This window comes from Oncorhynchus nerka, linkage group LG20, assembly GCF_034236695.1.
Source record: "Oncorhynchus nerka isolate Pitt River linkage group LG20, Oner_Uvic_2.0, whole genome shotgun sequence".
Lineage (NCBI taxonomy): Eukaryota > Metazoa > Chordata > Actinopteri > Salmoniformes > Salmonidae > Oncorhynchus > Oncorhynchus nerka.
In genome coordinates, this window is record NC_088415.1 from 661,410 (window position 1) to 677,509 (window position 16,100).

The 16,100-nt window shown below is 43.1% G+C and overlaps 1 protein-coding gene across 1 annotated transcript in view; it reads left to right on the forward strand.

The window, feature by feature from the left end:
• Nucleotides 1-16,100, forward strand: part of LOC115124244 (filamin-A-like) — a 92,015-nt gene that overhangs the window by 25,262 nt on the left and 50,653 nt on the right. Inside the window, exons 3-12 of the mRNA XM_065005111.1 lie at nucleotides 1,972-2,223; nucleotides 2,367-2,464; nucleotides 2,868-3,015; nucleotides 3,108-3,226; nucleotides 6,993-7,070; nucleotides 7,184-7,346; nucleotides 8,348-8,548; nucleotides 9,068-9,205; nucleotides 14,778-14,904; nucleotides 15,106-15,242. Of these exons, the coding sequence (XP_064861183.1) occupies nucleotides 1,972-2,223; nucleotides 2,367-2,464; nucleotides 2,868-3,015; nucleotides 3,108-3,226; nucleotides 6,993-7,070; nucleotides 7,184-7,346; nucleotides 8,348-8,548; nucleotides 9,068-9,205; nucleotides 14,778-14,904; nucleotides 15,106-15,242 (1,461 nt within the window). The remainder of the gene's footprint in view (nucleotides 1-1,971; nucleotides 2,224-2,366; nucleotides 2,465-2,867; nucleotides 3,016-3,107; nucleotides 3,227-6,992; nucleotides 7,071-7,183; nucleotides 7,347-8,347; nucleotides 8,549-9,067; nucleotides 9,206-14,777; nucleotides 14,905-15,105; nucleotides 15,243-16,100) is intronic.

Here is a 16,100-nt window from a genome sequence, read left to right on the forward strand (position 1 = left end):
CGGAGAGTGACGGGGGCGGACAGTGACTGGGGGGGCTAACGGAGAGCTGACGGTGACTGGGGGGCTAGCTAACGGAGAGTGACAGTGGGGGGGGCTAGCTAACGGAGAGTGACAGTGGGGGGGCTAGCTAACGGAGAGTGACTGGGGGGGCTAGCTAACGGAGAGTGACTGGGGGGATAGCTAACGGACAGTGACTGGGGGCTAGCTAACGGACAGTGACTGGGGGGCTAGCTAACGGACAGTGACTGGGGGCTAGCTAACGGACAGTGACTGGGGGGCTAGCTACTGGGGGCTAACGGACTAACGGACAGTGACTGGGGGCTAGCTAACGGACAGTGACTGGGGGCTAGCTAACGGACAGTGACTAACGGACAGTGGGGGGCTAGCTAACGGACAGTGACTGGGGGGGGCTAGCTAACGGACAGTGACTGGGGGGGGCTAGCTAACGGACAGTGACTGGGGGTGGCTATTCAGAATTTCTCATATTCCTCCAGCAGAAATGGCTTCCATGTACTTGTTTCTTATTTGTGCATTTCACCCTTTTTTTGGTTGTAAAGGCTCGTACGACTGTCCTGCTTAATCTAATGTTGGTGTCATACTAGCAAATCAACTGCATTGTACTTAAATCTTCTTCATTAAACTTCAACCAGTAAAATGGCTCTTTGGCTAGCTTTGCTTCCAGTCCATGTCAATGAGCGTTAGCATTCTAGCTAACAATTGCTGAATTCAAAATAGTTATTTTGCAACATTCACAACCAAATATAATCTTAGCGACTGTTTGCGCAATATTCAAAACAACATTGTAAGCCCATGAGAACTGTAAAAGGATTCCAGGAGGATTCCACTCATGTTTTCTGGCGTGTCAGACACGCACCGACACAACAAAAGGAGGATTCTTGTCTCCTGGATTGTGTTGCCTCAGCATTCCTCCAGCAAGCACCAGCGTGTGAGGAGCGCCAACACATCTTTATCGAGTTGGAACTCAGGCTGTGCCTTCTCCCGGTCCTGGGGGCTTGTTTTTATCACACCACCCTTAGGATCTGATGAGCAATTACCCCCAATCCTGTGTGTGCGTGAAGACGTGTGTGGACTGGTCTGGTCGGTGGTTGCATCACTCTTGCGCTCATCTCTGATCTCCCAGTCACCAATCCAACCCCACCCTCTACAGCTCTACTCTAACATTACTACTCCAATCCCAATCCAACCCCCACCCTCTACAGCTCTTCTCCAATCCTAATCCAACCCCACCCTCTACAGCTCTACTCTAACTTTACTACTCTAATCCTAATCCAACCCCCACCCTCTACAGCTCTTCTCCAACAATCCTAATCCAACTTTACTACTCCAACCCCACCCTCGCTACAGCTCTACTCCAATCCTAATGCTTTGCTTTATCTTGGCCAGGTCACAGTTGTAAATGAGAATTTGTTCTCAACCGGCCTACCTGCTTAAATAAAGGCGAAATAAAAAATCCTAATCGAACCCCACCCTCTACAGATCTATCCTAATCCAACCCCACCCTCTACAGCTCTACTCTAATCCAACACCACCCTCTACAGCTCTACTCTAATCCAACACCACCCTCTACAGCTCTACTCTAATCCAACACCACCCTCTACAGCTCTACCCTAATCCAACACCACCCTCTACAGCTCTACCCTAATCCAACCCCATCCTCTACAGCTCTACTCTAATCCAACCCCATCCTCTACAGCTCTACTCTAATCCAACCCCACCCCTCTACAGCTCTACTCTAATCCAACCCCACCCTCTCTACAGCTCTACTCTAATCCAACCCCACCCTCTCTCTACAGCTCTACTCTAATCCAACCCCACCCTCTCTCTACAGCTCTACTCTAATCCAACCCCACCCTTTCTACAACTATACTCTAATCCAACCCCAACCTCTCTACAGCTCCAGCCCCCCTTATCCTAGATCTGCATATTCATATATTACTGTCTCTCCTCCAGACTCCAAGGCCATAGTGGATGGTAACCTGAAGCTGATCCTTGGCATGGTGTGGACGCTGATCCTCCACTACTCCATCTCCATGCCCATGTGGGACGAGGAGGAGGAGGGGGGTGACGGCCAGCAGAAGACCCCGAAACAGAGACTTCTGGGATGGATCCAGAACAAGCTACCAGAGATCCCAATCCACAACTTCAGCAGAGACTGGCAGAGTGGCAGAGCACTGGGGGCACTGGTCGACAGCTGTGCTCCGGGTAAGTCAGGGGTTAAAGGTCGGAGGGTAGGGGGAGAGCGGGGTAGTCACAAGGGGCTTGTTTCAAAGGCCCAGTAAGCATTATTTTTTTATTTATTTTTTATAGTTGTGTGTTTCTAAGTTTTAAATAACATTTTCTTATAGGCCTGTGCCCTGATTGGGACCAGTGGGACCAGACTAAACCAGTGGACAACGCCCGTGAGGCCATGCAACAGGCTGATGACTGGCTGGGTATCCCTCAGGTAAACGAGCTACGCTAACCATCACATTGGTCTCTGTGGAATCATGCTACCATCATAATCATTACAGAGCTGTGATGCTGTCTGTAGGTGACACGGCGTACAATTAGCTTCATGGCGTTAGCCTAGTATTTGTGTGCAGTGCTAAGTTGTCATGTGGGCAGGGCTTTCGTGCGAGGTTGGCAGCTCTGCAGACCTTGGTAGCGTGCTGTCAGTTATCTCTGTGGTTGGCGTTTCCTCCCACAGTGGGCCAGTTCTCAGAACAACACTCTTCCTCTGTCTCTGTGGCTCTGAGTATGTGTGGGTGCTTTGTGCAGCTTGAGATCGTCTGAGGTAGTGGTTAAGGTCTACATTAAATCACGCTACCCTCTGGTGTGTCTAAACAGTGTGCCATCTGGTTTCCTAGGTGATAACCCCAGAGGAGATCGTTGACCCTAATGTAGATGAACATTCCGTGATGACATACCTGTCCCAGTTCCCCAAGTCCAAACTGAAGCCTGGCGCACCCCTCCGCCCCAAACTGAACCCCAAGAAGGCCCGCGCATACGGACCAGGTACACACTAACATGTTTTCCTGTCTCACACACACCTAAATGTTTTCCTCAGCCTCTCACCTCTTTTGCTCTCTCTCTCTCGTTCTCTCCAGGTATAGAGCCAGTAGGTAACGTTGTGATGAAGAAGGCGGTCTTCACAGTGGAGACCATCAGTGCTGGAATGGGAGAGGTCCTAGTGTATGTAGAGGACCCTGCCGGACACAAAGAGGAGGTACGCGCACACACACACACACCGCATGTATGTATGTATGTATATATATATACCACATATGCAGTTGAAGTCGGAAGTTTACATGCACTTAGGTTGGAGTCATTAACTCAGTTTATCAACCACTCCACAAATTTCTTGTTAACAAACTATAGTTTTGGTAAGTCGGTTAGAACATCTGTGTGCATGACACAAGTAAGTTTTCCAACAATTGTTTACAGACAGATTATTTCATTTATAATTCACTATCACAATTCCAGTGAGTCAGAAGTTCACATACACTAAGTTGACTGTGCCTTCAAACAGCTTGGAAAATTCCATAAAATGATGTCATGGCTTTAGAAGCTTTTGATAGGCTAATTGACATAATTTTAATCAATTGGAGGTGTACCTGTGGATTTATTTCAAGACCTACCTTCAAACTCAGTGCCTCGTTGCTTGACATGGGAAAATCAACAGAAATCAGCCAAGACCTCAGAAAATAAATTGTAAGTCTGGTTCATCCTTGGGAGCAATTTCCAAATGCCTGACTGTACCACAGCCATCTGTACAACCAATAGTACACAAGTATAAACACCATGGGACCACGCAGCTGTCATACCGTTCAGGAAGGAGACTCGTTCTGTCTCCTAGAGATGAACGTACTTTGGTGCGAACAGTGCAAATCAATCCCAGAACAACAGCAAAGGACCTTGTGAAGAAGCTGGAGGAAACAGGTACACGAGTATCTCTAGCCACAGTACGAGTCCTATATCGACATAACCTGAAAGGTCTCTCACTAAGGAAGTAGCCGCTGCTATAACATCGCCATTAAAAGCCAGACTACGGTTTGCAACTGCACATGGGGATAAAGATTGTACTTTTTGGAGAAATGTCCTTTGGTCTAATGAAACAAAAATGGAACTGTGGCCATAATGACCATTGTTATTTTTGTATGAGGCTTGCAAGCTGAACACCATTCCAACCGTGAAGCACGGGGGTGGCAGCATCATGTTGTGGGGGTGCTTTGCTGCAGAAGGGACTGGTGCTCTTCACAAAATAGATGGCATCATAAGGTGGGAAAATGATGTGGATATATTGAAGCTTGGTTGCAAATGGGTCTTCCACATGGACAATGACCCCAAGCATACTTCCAAGGTTGTGGCAAAATGGCTTAAGGCCAACAAAGTCAAGGTATTGGCCATCACAAAGCCCTGACCTCAATCCTACAGAACATTTGTGGGCAGAACTGAAAAAGCTTGTGTGAGCAAGGAGGCCTACAAACCTGCCTCAGTTACACCAGCTCTGTCAGGAGGAATGGGCCAAAATTCACCCAACTTAATGTAGGAAGCTTGTGGAAGGCTACCCGAAACGTTTGACCCAAGTTAAACAACTTAAAGACAATGCTACCAAATACTAATTTTGTGTATGTAAACTTCTGACCCACTGGGAATATTATGAAATAAATTAAATCTGAAATAAATAATTCTCTATTCTGACATTTCATATTTTTTAAATAAAGTGGTGCGCCTAACTGACCTAAAACAGGGAATTTTTACTAATATTAAATGTCAGCAATTGTGAAACTGAGTTTAAATGTATTTGGCTAAGGTGTATGTAAACTTCTGACTTGTAAAAATAAAGCCAACTGGATGGAATATGGGGAAAAATGCACCAAATTATTTTTTAAATTTTCAACATAGAAATGCTGCCAAATTATTTACAGAAACTTGTTACAAATGATGGCGTTACCCATGATTCACCAAAGTACTTCAAGGATATGTTTTAATTTCAATCTCCTCTAACTGAAGTTAATTGTAAGGATTTTATTTTCTGTTATTAATAATAATATGTACAGAGACTCATTTGAAGGCCAAATTACAGAGGAGGAACTTCTTAATGCAATTAAAGCCTTTACGCCTGGGAAAACCCCAAGGCTGGATGGCATACCAGTGGAGGTATACCAAACCTTTTTGATGTACTCAGAGGACGGTCTTGGCGTGTTGTAACCACTCTGTAAATGGTTTATCGGACACTCGGCAAGGTCTGATTTCATTATTACTGAGACAGGATACAAGTTGAAACAATTGGAGGACCCTTACTCTTCAGTGTTGTGACGCAAAATGTATAGCGTATAGAATTTAAAAGGTATTGTCGGATATAATTTATCCTAGTCAGACGACAGGTTTTTTTACGATACATTGGAGAAAATATAACAAGTACTGGAAACAATAGAACACTGAAATATCTGGGAATCCAGGCCTGGTCATAGCTGACTTTGAAAAGGCCTTTGAGGAAGTAAGACTGAAATTTATATACAATTCCTGGAATATTTCAATTTTGGAGACTCCCTTATGCAATGGGTTAAAGTTATGTATAGTAACCTGAGGTGTAAAATAGTCAATGGCTACTTAAAGTTTTAAACTGTCAAGAGGAGTGAAACAAGGTTGTCCCCTATCGGCATATCTATTTATTATGGCCATTGAAATTTTAACTGTGAAAATCAGATCCAACAATAATATTAATGGATTCCACAGCCTCATAGAGGATCTAGGTACTTTTTCTAACCTCTCTGGATTGAAACTATATTATATACGTTTTGGATCACAAAAAAATGCAACTTGTACATTATAGGGTATTTTACCAATAAAAATAATGGTCTGTTTGGGATGTGGACATACTCTGTATACAAATCCCAAAAGAAATGATCACTCCAAAAAAATAGAATCAAGTTAGCAAAAATAGGTAAGATCTTACTACCATGGAAAGGAAAATACTTGTCTATTTGTGGAAAAATCACCCTGGCTAACTCTTTAGTCAGTTCACAATTTACCTATTTGCTGATGGTCTTGCCTACACCTAGCGAACAGTAATTTAAATTGAGAGAAATTACATTTTATTTGGAGCGGCAAGCCAGACACACTTTTTAAATGCCTTATTTATATAATGAATATGAATTCGGGGTACAGAAATTAAAATATTAGACCTCTCACTAAAGGCTTCAGTCATACAAAAGTTAAACTTAAATCTGAACCTCTTCTATAGCAGATTAGTAAGAATGTCTCACCCCATGTTCAGGAATGGCCTTTTCCCCTTTATTCAGATTACAACCTCTCACTTTCAGTTATTTAAAGGAAATCCCAAATATCGCTGTTTTTAAACGTCATAGATAGTTGGTTTCAATTTAATCCACCAGAAAGACAGATTATTTATTCTAACAAATATTGTGATTAAACTCTAATATAATAAAAAAGAAAGTATAGCTCTCGGTGTCTCAATTAAATTTAAGCATTTGAAGTAGATAAAACAACAAAATATTAACAGTAAACATTACTCAAGTTCCAAAGGAATAAAAACATTTCAAATGTCATGTCTATATACAGTGTTGTAATGATGTGCAAATAGTTCAAGTACAAAAGGGAAAATAAATAAATGTATTTACAATGGTGCTTAATCTTCCCTGCTTGTCCTTTTCTTGTGGCAACAGGTCACACATCTTGCTGCTGTGGTATTTCACCCAATAGAAGTTTATCAAAATTGGGTTTGTGTTCAAATTCTTTGTAGGTCTGTGTAATCTGAGTTGAATGTGTCTCTCTGGCCAGTCATTTGCCAGGAGGTTAGGAACCGCAGCTCAGTTTCCACCTCATTTTGTAGGCAGTGTGTACATAGCCAGTCTTCTCTTGAGAGCCAGGTGATGGCTTTATGGAAGGTTTGTGAATTGCATACTTTTAGGTAGTTGTAATGTATATTTTCTGGATTTTGATAATTATGTCTCTATCCTCCCCGTCAGGCCAAGGTGACAGCCAACAACGATAAGAATCGTACCTACTCAGTCTTCTACATTCCCAAAGTCACTGGGATGCACAAGGTAAGCCTAAACGAACCCTACTTAATCCTAGGTGATGGTGCTCTGTGTAATGTTAGGTGACATGTTTTTCTGACCAGGTGAAGGTGCTGTTTGGTAACTCTGTGTTTTACTAGGTGACTGTGCTGTTTGCGGGGCTACACATCAATAAGTCTCCTTATGAGGTGGATGTGGGGATGGCTCAGGGAGACAGCAGTAAAGCTACAGCCCAGGGACCTGGACTAGAACCTGCCGGGAACATCGCCAATAAGACCACATACTTTGATGTCTACACCGCAGGTACACTCTTTCTCTCTTCACAGCCATTTTAAAATCACCATGGGTCTCTTTCTGACATCCCTGAGCAGTTTCCATCCTCTCAGGCAGCTCCGTTAGGAAGGACGACTGTATTTTTGTTGTGGTTTAAAAAAAGAAGGGGGTTTTAGATGCACAAATACCCCCCCAAAATGCTAACCTCCCCTGTTATTGTAATGGTGAGAGGTTAGCATATCTTGGGGGTATGATATTTGTGCGTCCCAACTTTCTCACTCATTAGTCCTGATTCATTCAGGACTATCCATAATGTTGGTAGCATCCACATTCATGTAGACATGTTTTGAGATATTCTATTCTTATTTGCAATACAAATGACTAGTCTAGTGGTTAGTGCGTTGGGCCAGTAACCGAAAGGTTGCTAGATCGAATCCCCGAGCTGACTAGGTACACCTGTCGTTCTATCCCTAAATCAAGGCAGTTAACCCACTGTTCCTAGGCCAGTTAACCCACTGTTCCTAGGCCAGTTAACCCACTGTTCCTAGGCCAGTTAACCCACTGTTCCTAGGCCAGTTAACCCACTGTTCCTAGACCAGTTAACCCACTGTTCCTAGACCAGTTAACCCACTGTTCCTAGGCCAGTTAACCCACTGTTCCTAGGCCATCATTGTAAATAAGAATTAGTTCTTAACTGACTTGCCGAGTTAAATCAAATTAAATGAGACCATACATTACTACTTTAATACACACAAGTGAATTTGTCTCAATACTTTTGCTCTCCTAAAGTGGGGGACTATGTACGAGAAGAGCTGTAATTCCTAAACGGTTCATATATGTATGACAATGCATCAAATGAAAGCTGACAGTCTGTATTTTAACCCCATTGTTAAACTTTTGGAGTATTGGGCCAAAAAGAGTGCTTCTCAGTCCCATAATTACAGTCTATTGGTATGATGCTAAAGCTGCCCGTGTCTCCAGGTGCTAAGGCTCTCTCTGTCTCCAGGTGCTAAGGCTCTCTCTGTCTCCAGGTGCTGGTGTGGGAGAGGTGGAGGTGGTGATCATGGACCCAGCGGGTAAGAAGGACGTGGTGGTGTGTCAGATAGAGGATAAGGGCAACAGTTCGTACCGCTGCACCTACAAACCCACCCTGGAGGGGGCCCACACCATCTACGTTACCTTCGCTGGAGGACAAATCAGCAAGAGCCCCTTCACTGTTAACATAGGAGAGGGTGAGACAGACTGAGGGAAATGAGGCAGAGTGTCTGACTTTACTTTGTCTGGTTCTGTTATTCTGGTGCTGTTTCTGCTGTTCTGTTTCGTTGGTTCTGTTTCTTGCTTTGTTATTCTGGTTCTGTTTCTTGCTCTGTTATTCTGTCACTACTTTTATATTCTAACTGCTTCGTTCTCTCTCTGGAAGGATGGAGGGAGCTGGTATCTCTTCTCTCTCTGGAGCAGCTTCTTCCTTCTACTGTCCTGTCACTTCCTGGGATCTCTCTTGGGTGCTAGACTCGGTGTGTGTCTCATACTATTCATTGTGACTCATCCTTTTTCATAGACTGGTGTGTCATCTCTCTAAACCTCCAAACCCAGACTGACCCAGTGTCTACACACACACATGCACACACACACACACACACACACACGCGCATGTTACTCAGCCGGTCCTTATTTAGCAGGTCCCCTGGGAGTTAATGTCATCCATTCAAACTATAGACTGTGTTCACCTCTAACCCTCCTCCCTCCCCCAGCTTGTAACCCCAGCCTGGTTCGGGCTAAGGGGCGTGGTCTGCAGCCCAAAGGCCTCAGGGTGAAGGAGACGGCTGACTTCAGAGTCTTCACTAAAGGAGCTGGGACTGGAGAACTCAAAGTCACCATCAAGGGCCCCAGTGAGTCAACTACCCAGCATCCTATATATTTAGTCAACTACACTACCCAGCATCCTATATATTTAGTCAACTACACTACCCAGCAGCCTATATATTTAGTCAACTACACTACCCAGCAGCATCCTATATATTTAGTCAACTACACTACCCAGCAGCATCCTATATATTTAGTCAACTACACTACCCAGCATCCTATATATTTAGTCAACTACACTACCCAGCAGCATCCTATATATTTAGTCAACTACACTACCCAGCAGCATCCTATATATTTAGTCAACTACACTACCCAGCAGCAGCCTATATATTTGGTCAACTACACTACCCAGCAGCATCCTATATATTTAGTCAACTACACTACCCAGCAGCATCCTATATATTTAGTCAACTACACTACCCAGCAGCATCCTATATATTTAGTCAACTACACTACCCAGCAGCAGCCTATATATTTAGTCAACTACACTACCCAGCATCCTATATATTTAGTCAACTACACTACCCAGCAGCCTATATATTTAGTCAACTACACTACCCAGCAGCATCCTATATATTTAGTCAACTACACTACCCAGCAGCATCCTATATATTTAGTCAACTACACTACCCAGCAGCATCCTATATATTTAGTCAACTACACTACCCAGCAGCAGCCTATATATTTAGTCAACTACCCAGCAGCATCCTATATATTTAGTCAACTACACTACCCAGCAGCATCCTATATATTTAGTCAACTACACTACCCAGCAGCATCCTATATATTTAGTCAACTACACTACCCAGCAGCAGCCTATATATTTAGTCAACTACCCAGCAGCATCCTATATATTTAGTCAACTACACTACCCAGCAGCATCCTATATATTTAGTCAACTACACTACCCAGCAGCAGCCTATATATTTAGTCAACTACACTACCCAGCAGCCTATATATTTAGTCAACTACACTACCCAGCAGCATCCTATATATTTAGTCAACTACACTACCCAGCAGCATCCTATATATTTAGTCAACTACACTACCCAGCAGCATCCTATATATTTAGTCAACTACACTACCCAGCAGCATCCTATATATTTGGTCAACTACACTACCCAGCAGCAGCCTATATATTTGGTCAACTACACTACCCAGCAGCATCCTATATATTTAGTCAACTACACTACCCAGCAGCATCCTATATATTTAGTCAACTACACTACCCAGCAGCATCCTATATATTTAGTCAACTACACTACCCAGCAGCAGCCTATATATTTAGTCAACTACACTACCCAGCAGCAGCCTATATATTTAGTCAACTACACTACCCAGCAGCAGCCTATATATTTAGTCAACTACACTACCCAGCAGCAGCCTATATATTTAGTCAACTACACTACCCAGCAGCATCCTATATATTTAGTCAACTACACTACCCAGCAGCATCCTATATATTTAGTCAACTACACTACCCAGCAGCATCCTATATATTTAGTCAACTACACTACCCAGCAGCATCCTATATATTTAGTCAACTACACTACCCAGCATCAGCCTATATATTTAGTCAACTACACTACCCAGCAGCATCCTATATATTTAGTCAACTACACTACCCAGCAGCAGCCTATATATTTAGTCAACTACACTACCCAGCAGCATCCTATATATTTAGTCAACTACACTACCCAGCAGCATCCTATATATTTAGTCAACTACACTACCCAGCATCCTATATATTTAGTCAACTACACTACCCAGCAGCAGCCTATATATTTGGTCAACTACACTACCCAGCAGCCTATATATTTGGTCAACTACACTACCCAGCATCCTATATATTTAGTCAACTACACTACCCAGCAGCCTATATATTTAGTCAACTACACTACCCCAGCATCCTATATATTTAGTCAACTACACTACCCAGCAGCATCCTATATATTTAGTCAACTACACTAGCCAGCAGCATCCTATATATTTGGTCAACTACACTACCCAGCAGCAGCCTATATATTTGGTCAACTACACTACCCAGCAGCCTATATATTTAGTCAACTACACTACCCAGCATCCTATATATTTGGTCAACTACACTACCCAGCAGCAGCCTATATATTTGGTCAACTACACTACCCAGCAGCAGCCTATATATTTAGTCAACTACACTACCCAGCAGCAGCCTATATATTTAGTCAACTACACTACCCAGCAGCAGCCTATATATTTAGTCAACTACACTACCCAGCAGCAGCCTATATATTTAGTCAACTACACTACCCAGCAGCAGCCTATATATTTAGTCAACTACACTACCCAGCAGCATCCTATATATTTAGTCAACTACACTACCCAGCAGCATCCTATATATTTAGTCAACTACACTACCCAGCAGCATCCTATATATTTAGTCAACTACACTACCCAGCAGCATCCTATATATTTAGTCAACTACACTACCCAGCATCAGCCTATATATTTAGTCAACTACACTACCCAGCAGCATCCTATATATTTAGTCAACTACACTACCCAGCAGCAGCCTATATATTTAGTCAACTACACTACCCAGCAGCATCCTATATATTTAGTCAACTACACTACCCAGCAGCATCCTATATATTTAGTCAACTACACTACCCAGCAGCAGCCTATATATTTAGTCAACTACACTACCCAGCAGCAGCCTATATATTTAGTCAACTACACTACCCAGCAGCAGCCTATATATTTAGTCAACTACACTACCCAGCAGCATCCTATATATTTAGTCAACTACACTACCCAGCAGCAGCCTATATATTTAGTCAACTACACTACCCAGCATCCTATATATTTAGTCAACTACACTACCCAGCAGCAGCCTATATATTTAGTCAACTATGCCAACGAGCATCTATTAATAATGTTTTCTCATCAAAAAAAAGAAATGTCCTTTCACTGTCAACTGTTTATTTTCAGAAAAATTAACACGTGTAAATATTTGTATGAACATAAGATTCAACAACTGAGACGATCTGAACAACTTCCACAGACATGTGACTAAATGGAATAATGTGTCCCTGAACAAAGGGGGGTCAAAAGTAACAGTTAGTATCTGGTGTGGCCACCAGCTGCATTAAGTACGGCAGTGCATCTCCTCATGAACTGCACCAGATTTGCCAGTTCTTGCTGTGAGATGTTACCCCACTCTTCCACCAAGGCACCTGCAAGTTCCCGGACATTTCTGGGGGGAACGGCCCTAGCAGTCACCCTCCGATCCAACAGGTCCCAGACGTGCTCAATGGGATTGAGCACCAGGCTCTGCTGGCCATGGCAGAACACTAACAGGAAATCTTGCAGGAAATCACACACAGAACGAGCAGTATGGCTGGTGGCATTGTCATGCTGGAGGGTCATGTCAGAATGAGCCTGCAGGGAAGGGTACCACATGAGGGAGGAGGAGCTCAGTCTGATGATGCTGTGACACACCGTCCCAGACCATGACGGACCCTCCACCTCCATATTGATCCTACTCCAGAGTACAGGCCTCGGTGTAACGCTCATTCCTTTGACGATAAACACGGTTCTGACCATCTCCCCTGGTGAGACAACCGTGACTCGTCAGTGAAGAGGTCCAGCAACGGTGGGTTTGTGCCGGTAGGCGATGTTGCCGGTGACGTCTGGCGAGGACCTGCCTTTACTCTTTAGTGTCCTAAGTTTTCATAACTGTGACCTCAATTGCCTACCGTCTATAAGCTGTTAGTGTCTTAACGACCCTTCCACAGGTGCGTGTTCATTAATTGTTTATGGTTCATTGAACAAGCAGGGAAACAGTGTTTAAACCCTTTACAATGAAGATCTGTGAAGTTATTTGGATTTTTACGAATGATCTTTGAAAGACATGGACCTGAAAAAGGGACGTTTCTATTTTTTGCTGAGTTTATGTACCAGTCAAAAGTTTGGACATCGACTCATTCAGGGGGTTTTCAAGTATTTGAGATTATTCAAAGTAGCCACCCTTTGCCTTGACAGCTTTGAACACTCTTGGCATTCTCTCAACCAGCTTCATAGGGAATGTTTTTCCAACAGTGTTGGAGTTCCCACATGCTGAGCACTTGTTGGCTGTTTTTCCTTCAGAGGTACAACTCATCTCACTTGGGTTGAGGTCAGGTGATTGTGGAGGCCAGGTCATCTGATGCAGCACTCCATCACTCTCCTTCTTGGTCAAATAGCCCTTACACAGCCTGGAGGTGTGTTGGGTCATTGTCCTGTTGAAAATGATAGTCCCACTAAGGCCAAACCAGATGGGATGGTGTATCGCTGCAGAATGCTGTGGTAGTCATGCTGGTCACGGTGGGAACCACACATGCAGAGATCATCCGCTCAGCTACTCTGCATCTCACAAAGACATCACACCTCCTCCTCCATGCTTCACGGTGGGAACCACACATGCAGAGATCATCCGCTCAGCTACTCTGCATCTCACAAAGACATCACACCTCCTCCTCTATGCTTCACGGTGGGAACCACACATGCAGAGATCATCCGCTCAGCTACTCTGCATCTCACAAAGACATCACACCTCCTCCTCCATGCTTCACGGTGGGAACCACACATGCAGAGATCATCCGCTCAGCTACTCTGCATCTCACAAAGACATCACACCTCCTCCTCCATGCTTCACGGTGGGAACCACACATGCAGAGATCATCCGCTCAGCTACTCTGCATCTCGAAGACACGGCAGTTGGAGCTGAATCTCCAATTTGCACTAATCAACCCAAATGACAGATTTACACCCGTCTGTCCCTTACTCCTGTTTCTTGGCCCAAGCAACTCGCTTCTTAGTGGTGTCCTTTAGTAGTGGTTTCTTTGCAGCAATTCAACCATGAAGGCCTGCTTTCATGCAGTCACCTCTGAACAGTTGATGTCTGTTACTTTAACTCGGAAGCATTTATTTGGGCTGCAATTTGAGGTGCAGTTAACTCTAATGAACTTATCCTCTGCAGCAGAGGTAACTCTGGGTCTGTGGCAGTCCTCATGAGAGCCAGTTTAATCATAGCTCTTCCTGGTTTTTGCGACTGCACTTGAAGAAACTTGGAATGTTCCATATTGACTGACCTTCATGTGTAATGATGGACAGTTGTTTCTCTTTGCTTATTTGAGCTGTTCTTGCCATAATATGGACTTGGTCTTTTACCAAATAGGGATATCTTCTGTATACACCCCTACCTCGTCACAACACAACTGATTGGCTCAAATGCAATAAGAAGGAAAGAAATTCTACATTCACTTTTACCAAGACCACATGTTAATTGAAATGCATTACAGGTGACTACCTCATGATGCTGGTTGAGAGAATGCCAAGCTGTCATCAAGGCAAAGGGACGCTACTTTGAAGAATCTGAACTTTTAAAATATATTTTATTTTTAACTTTTTGGTTACTACATGATTCCAAATGTGTTATCTTTTCATGTCTTCACTATTATTCAACAATGTTGAAAATAGTAATAAATAAAAACCCTAGAATGAGTCGGTGTAAACTTTTGACTGCTACTGTGTTTGTATTTTCTTAATGACCAAACTGACCCTGTGTGTGTGCAGAGGGTCTGGAGGAGCCCTGTAAGAGGAAAGATCTAGGAGACGGAGTGTTTGGGTTTGAGTACTACCCCACCACCCCCGGAACATACAGTATAACCATCACCTGGGGAGGACAACACATCCCTCGCAGGTGCATTTACATTGTTAACCAGAGTGACATATAGTTAGTGCATTCAACTAAGTCTAATGGGGAAAAGGACTGTAAGTCATTGCAGGTGAACTCTGGTAAATAATTGTGATCCTCTTTGCAACATGTGATGTGTCAACAACAATTAATAGTAATGAATAGAGAGCCTGGTGTAATGCTGTCACACATCACTTCCTGTTGCAGCCCGTTGGAGGTGAAGATTGGTTTGGAGGCGGGTCCACAGAAGGTGCGAGCATGGGGGCCCGGCCTGGAGAGCGGCATTGTGGGTAAATCTGCCGACTTCGTGGTCGAAGCTGTTGGAGAGAATGTGGGAACACTGGGTAAGTGTACACACACACACACACACACACTTGTACAGCTAACTTTGTGGAGACACAATTCAGTCCCATTCAAAATCCTATTTTCCCTTACCCCTACTCTTACCCTAACCCTAAAATTAAACTTGGCTCCTAATAGAGGTTTAAAAATTTTTTTTTTTTTTTAATGATGACAATTACAACAATACTGAATTAACTTTTATTTTAATATAATACATTTATTTTTATAAATAATGACATATGCTCAATTTGGTTTAAATAATGCGAAAACGGTGTTAAAGAAAGTAAAAGTGCAATATGTGCTATGTAAGAAAGCTAACGTTTAAGTTCCAGAACATGAGAACATATGAAAGCTGGTGGTTCAATATTATTCCCAGTTATGAAGTTGTAATTATTATAGGAATTGACTCGTCAACTATTTCTCTCTCTGCCATTTGTATTTCATATACCTTTTGACGATTAATGTTCTTATAGGCACTTTAGTATTGCCATCCTAATCTCAGCAGTTGATAGGCTTGAAGTCATAAACAGCGCTGTGTATGCCAGCAGCTCTTAGCAATGCTTCAAACACAGTAATGTTTGATTGCTTACGAGCCTGTTGCTGCCTACCACCGCTCAGTCAGACTGCTCTATCAAATCATGGATTTAATTATAACATGATAAAACACAAATACGAGCCTTTGGTCATTAATATGGTCAAATCTGGAAATTATCATCTTGAAAACAAAACGTTTATTCTTTCAGTGAAATACGGAACCGTTCCGTATTTTAACTAAGGGGTGGCATCCATAAGTCTAAATATTCCTGTTACATTGCACAACCTTCAATGTTATGTCTTAATTACGTAAAATTATGGCAAAT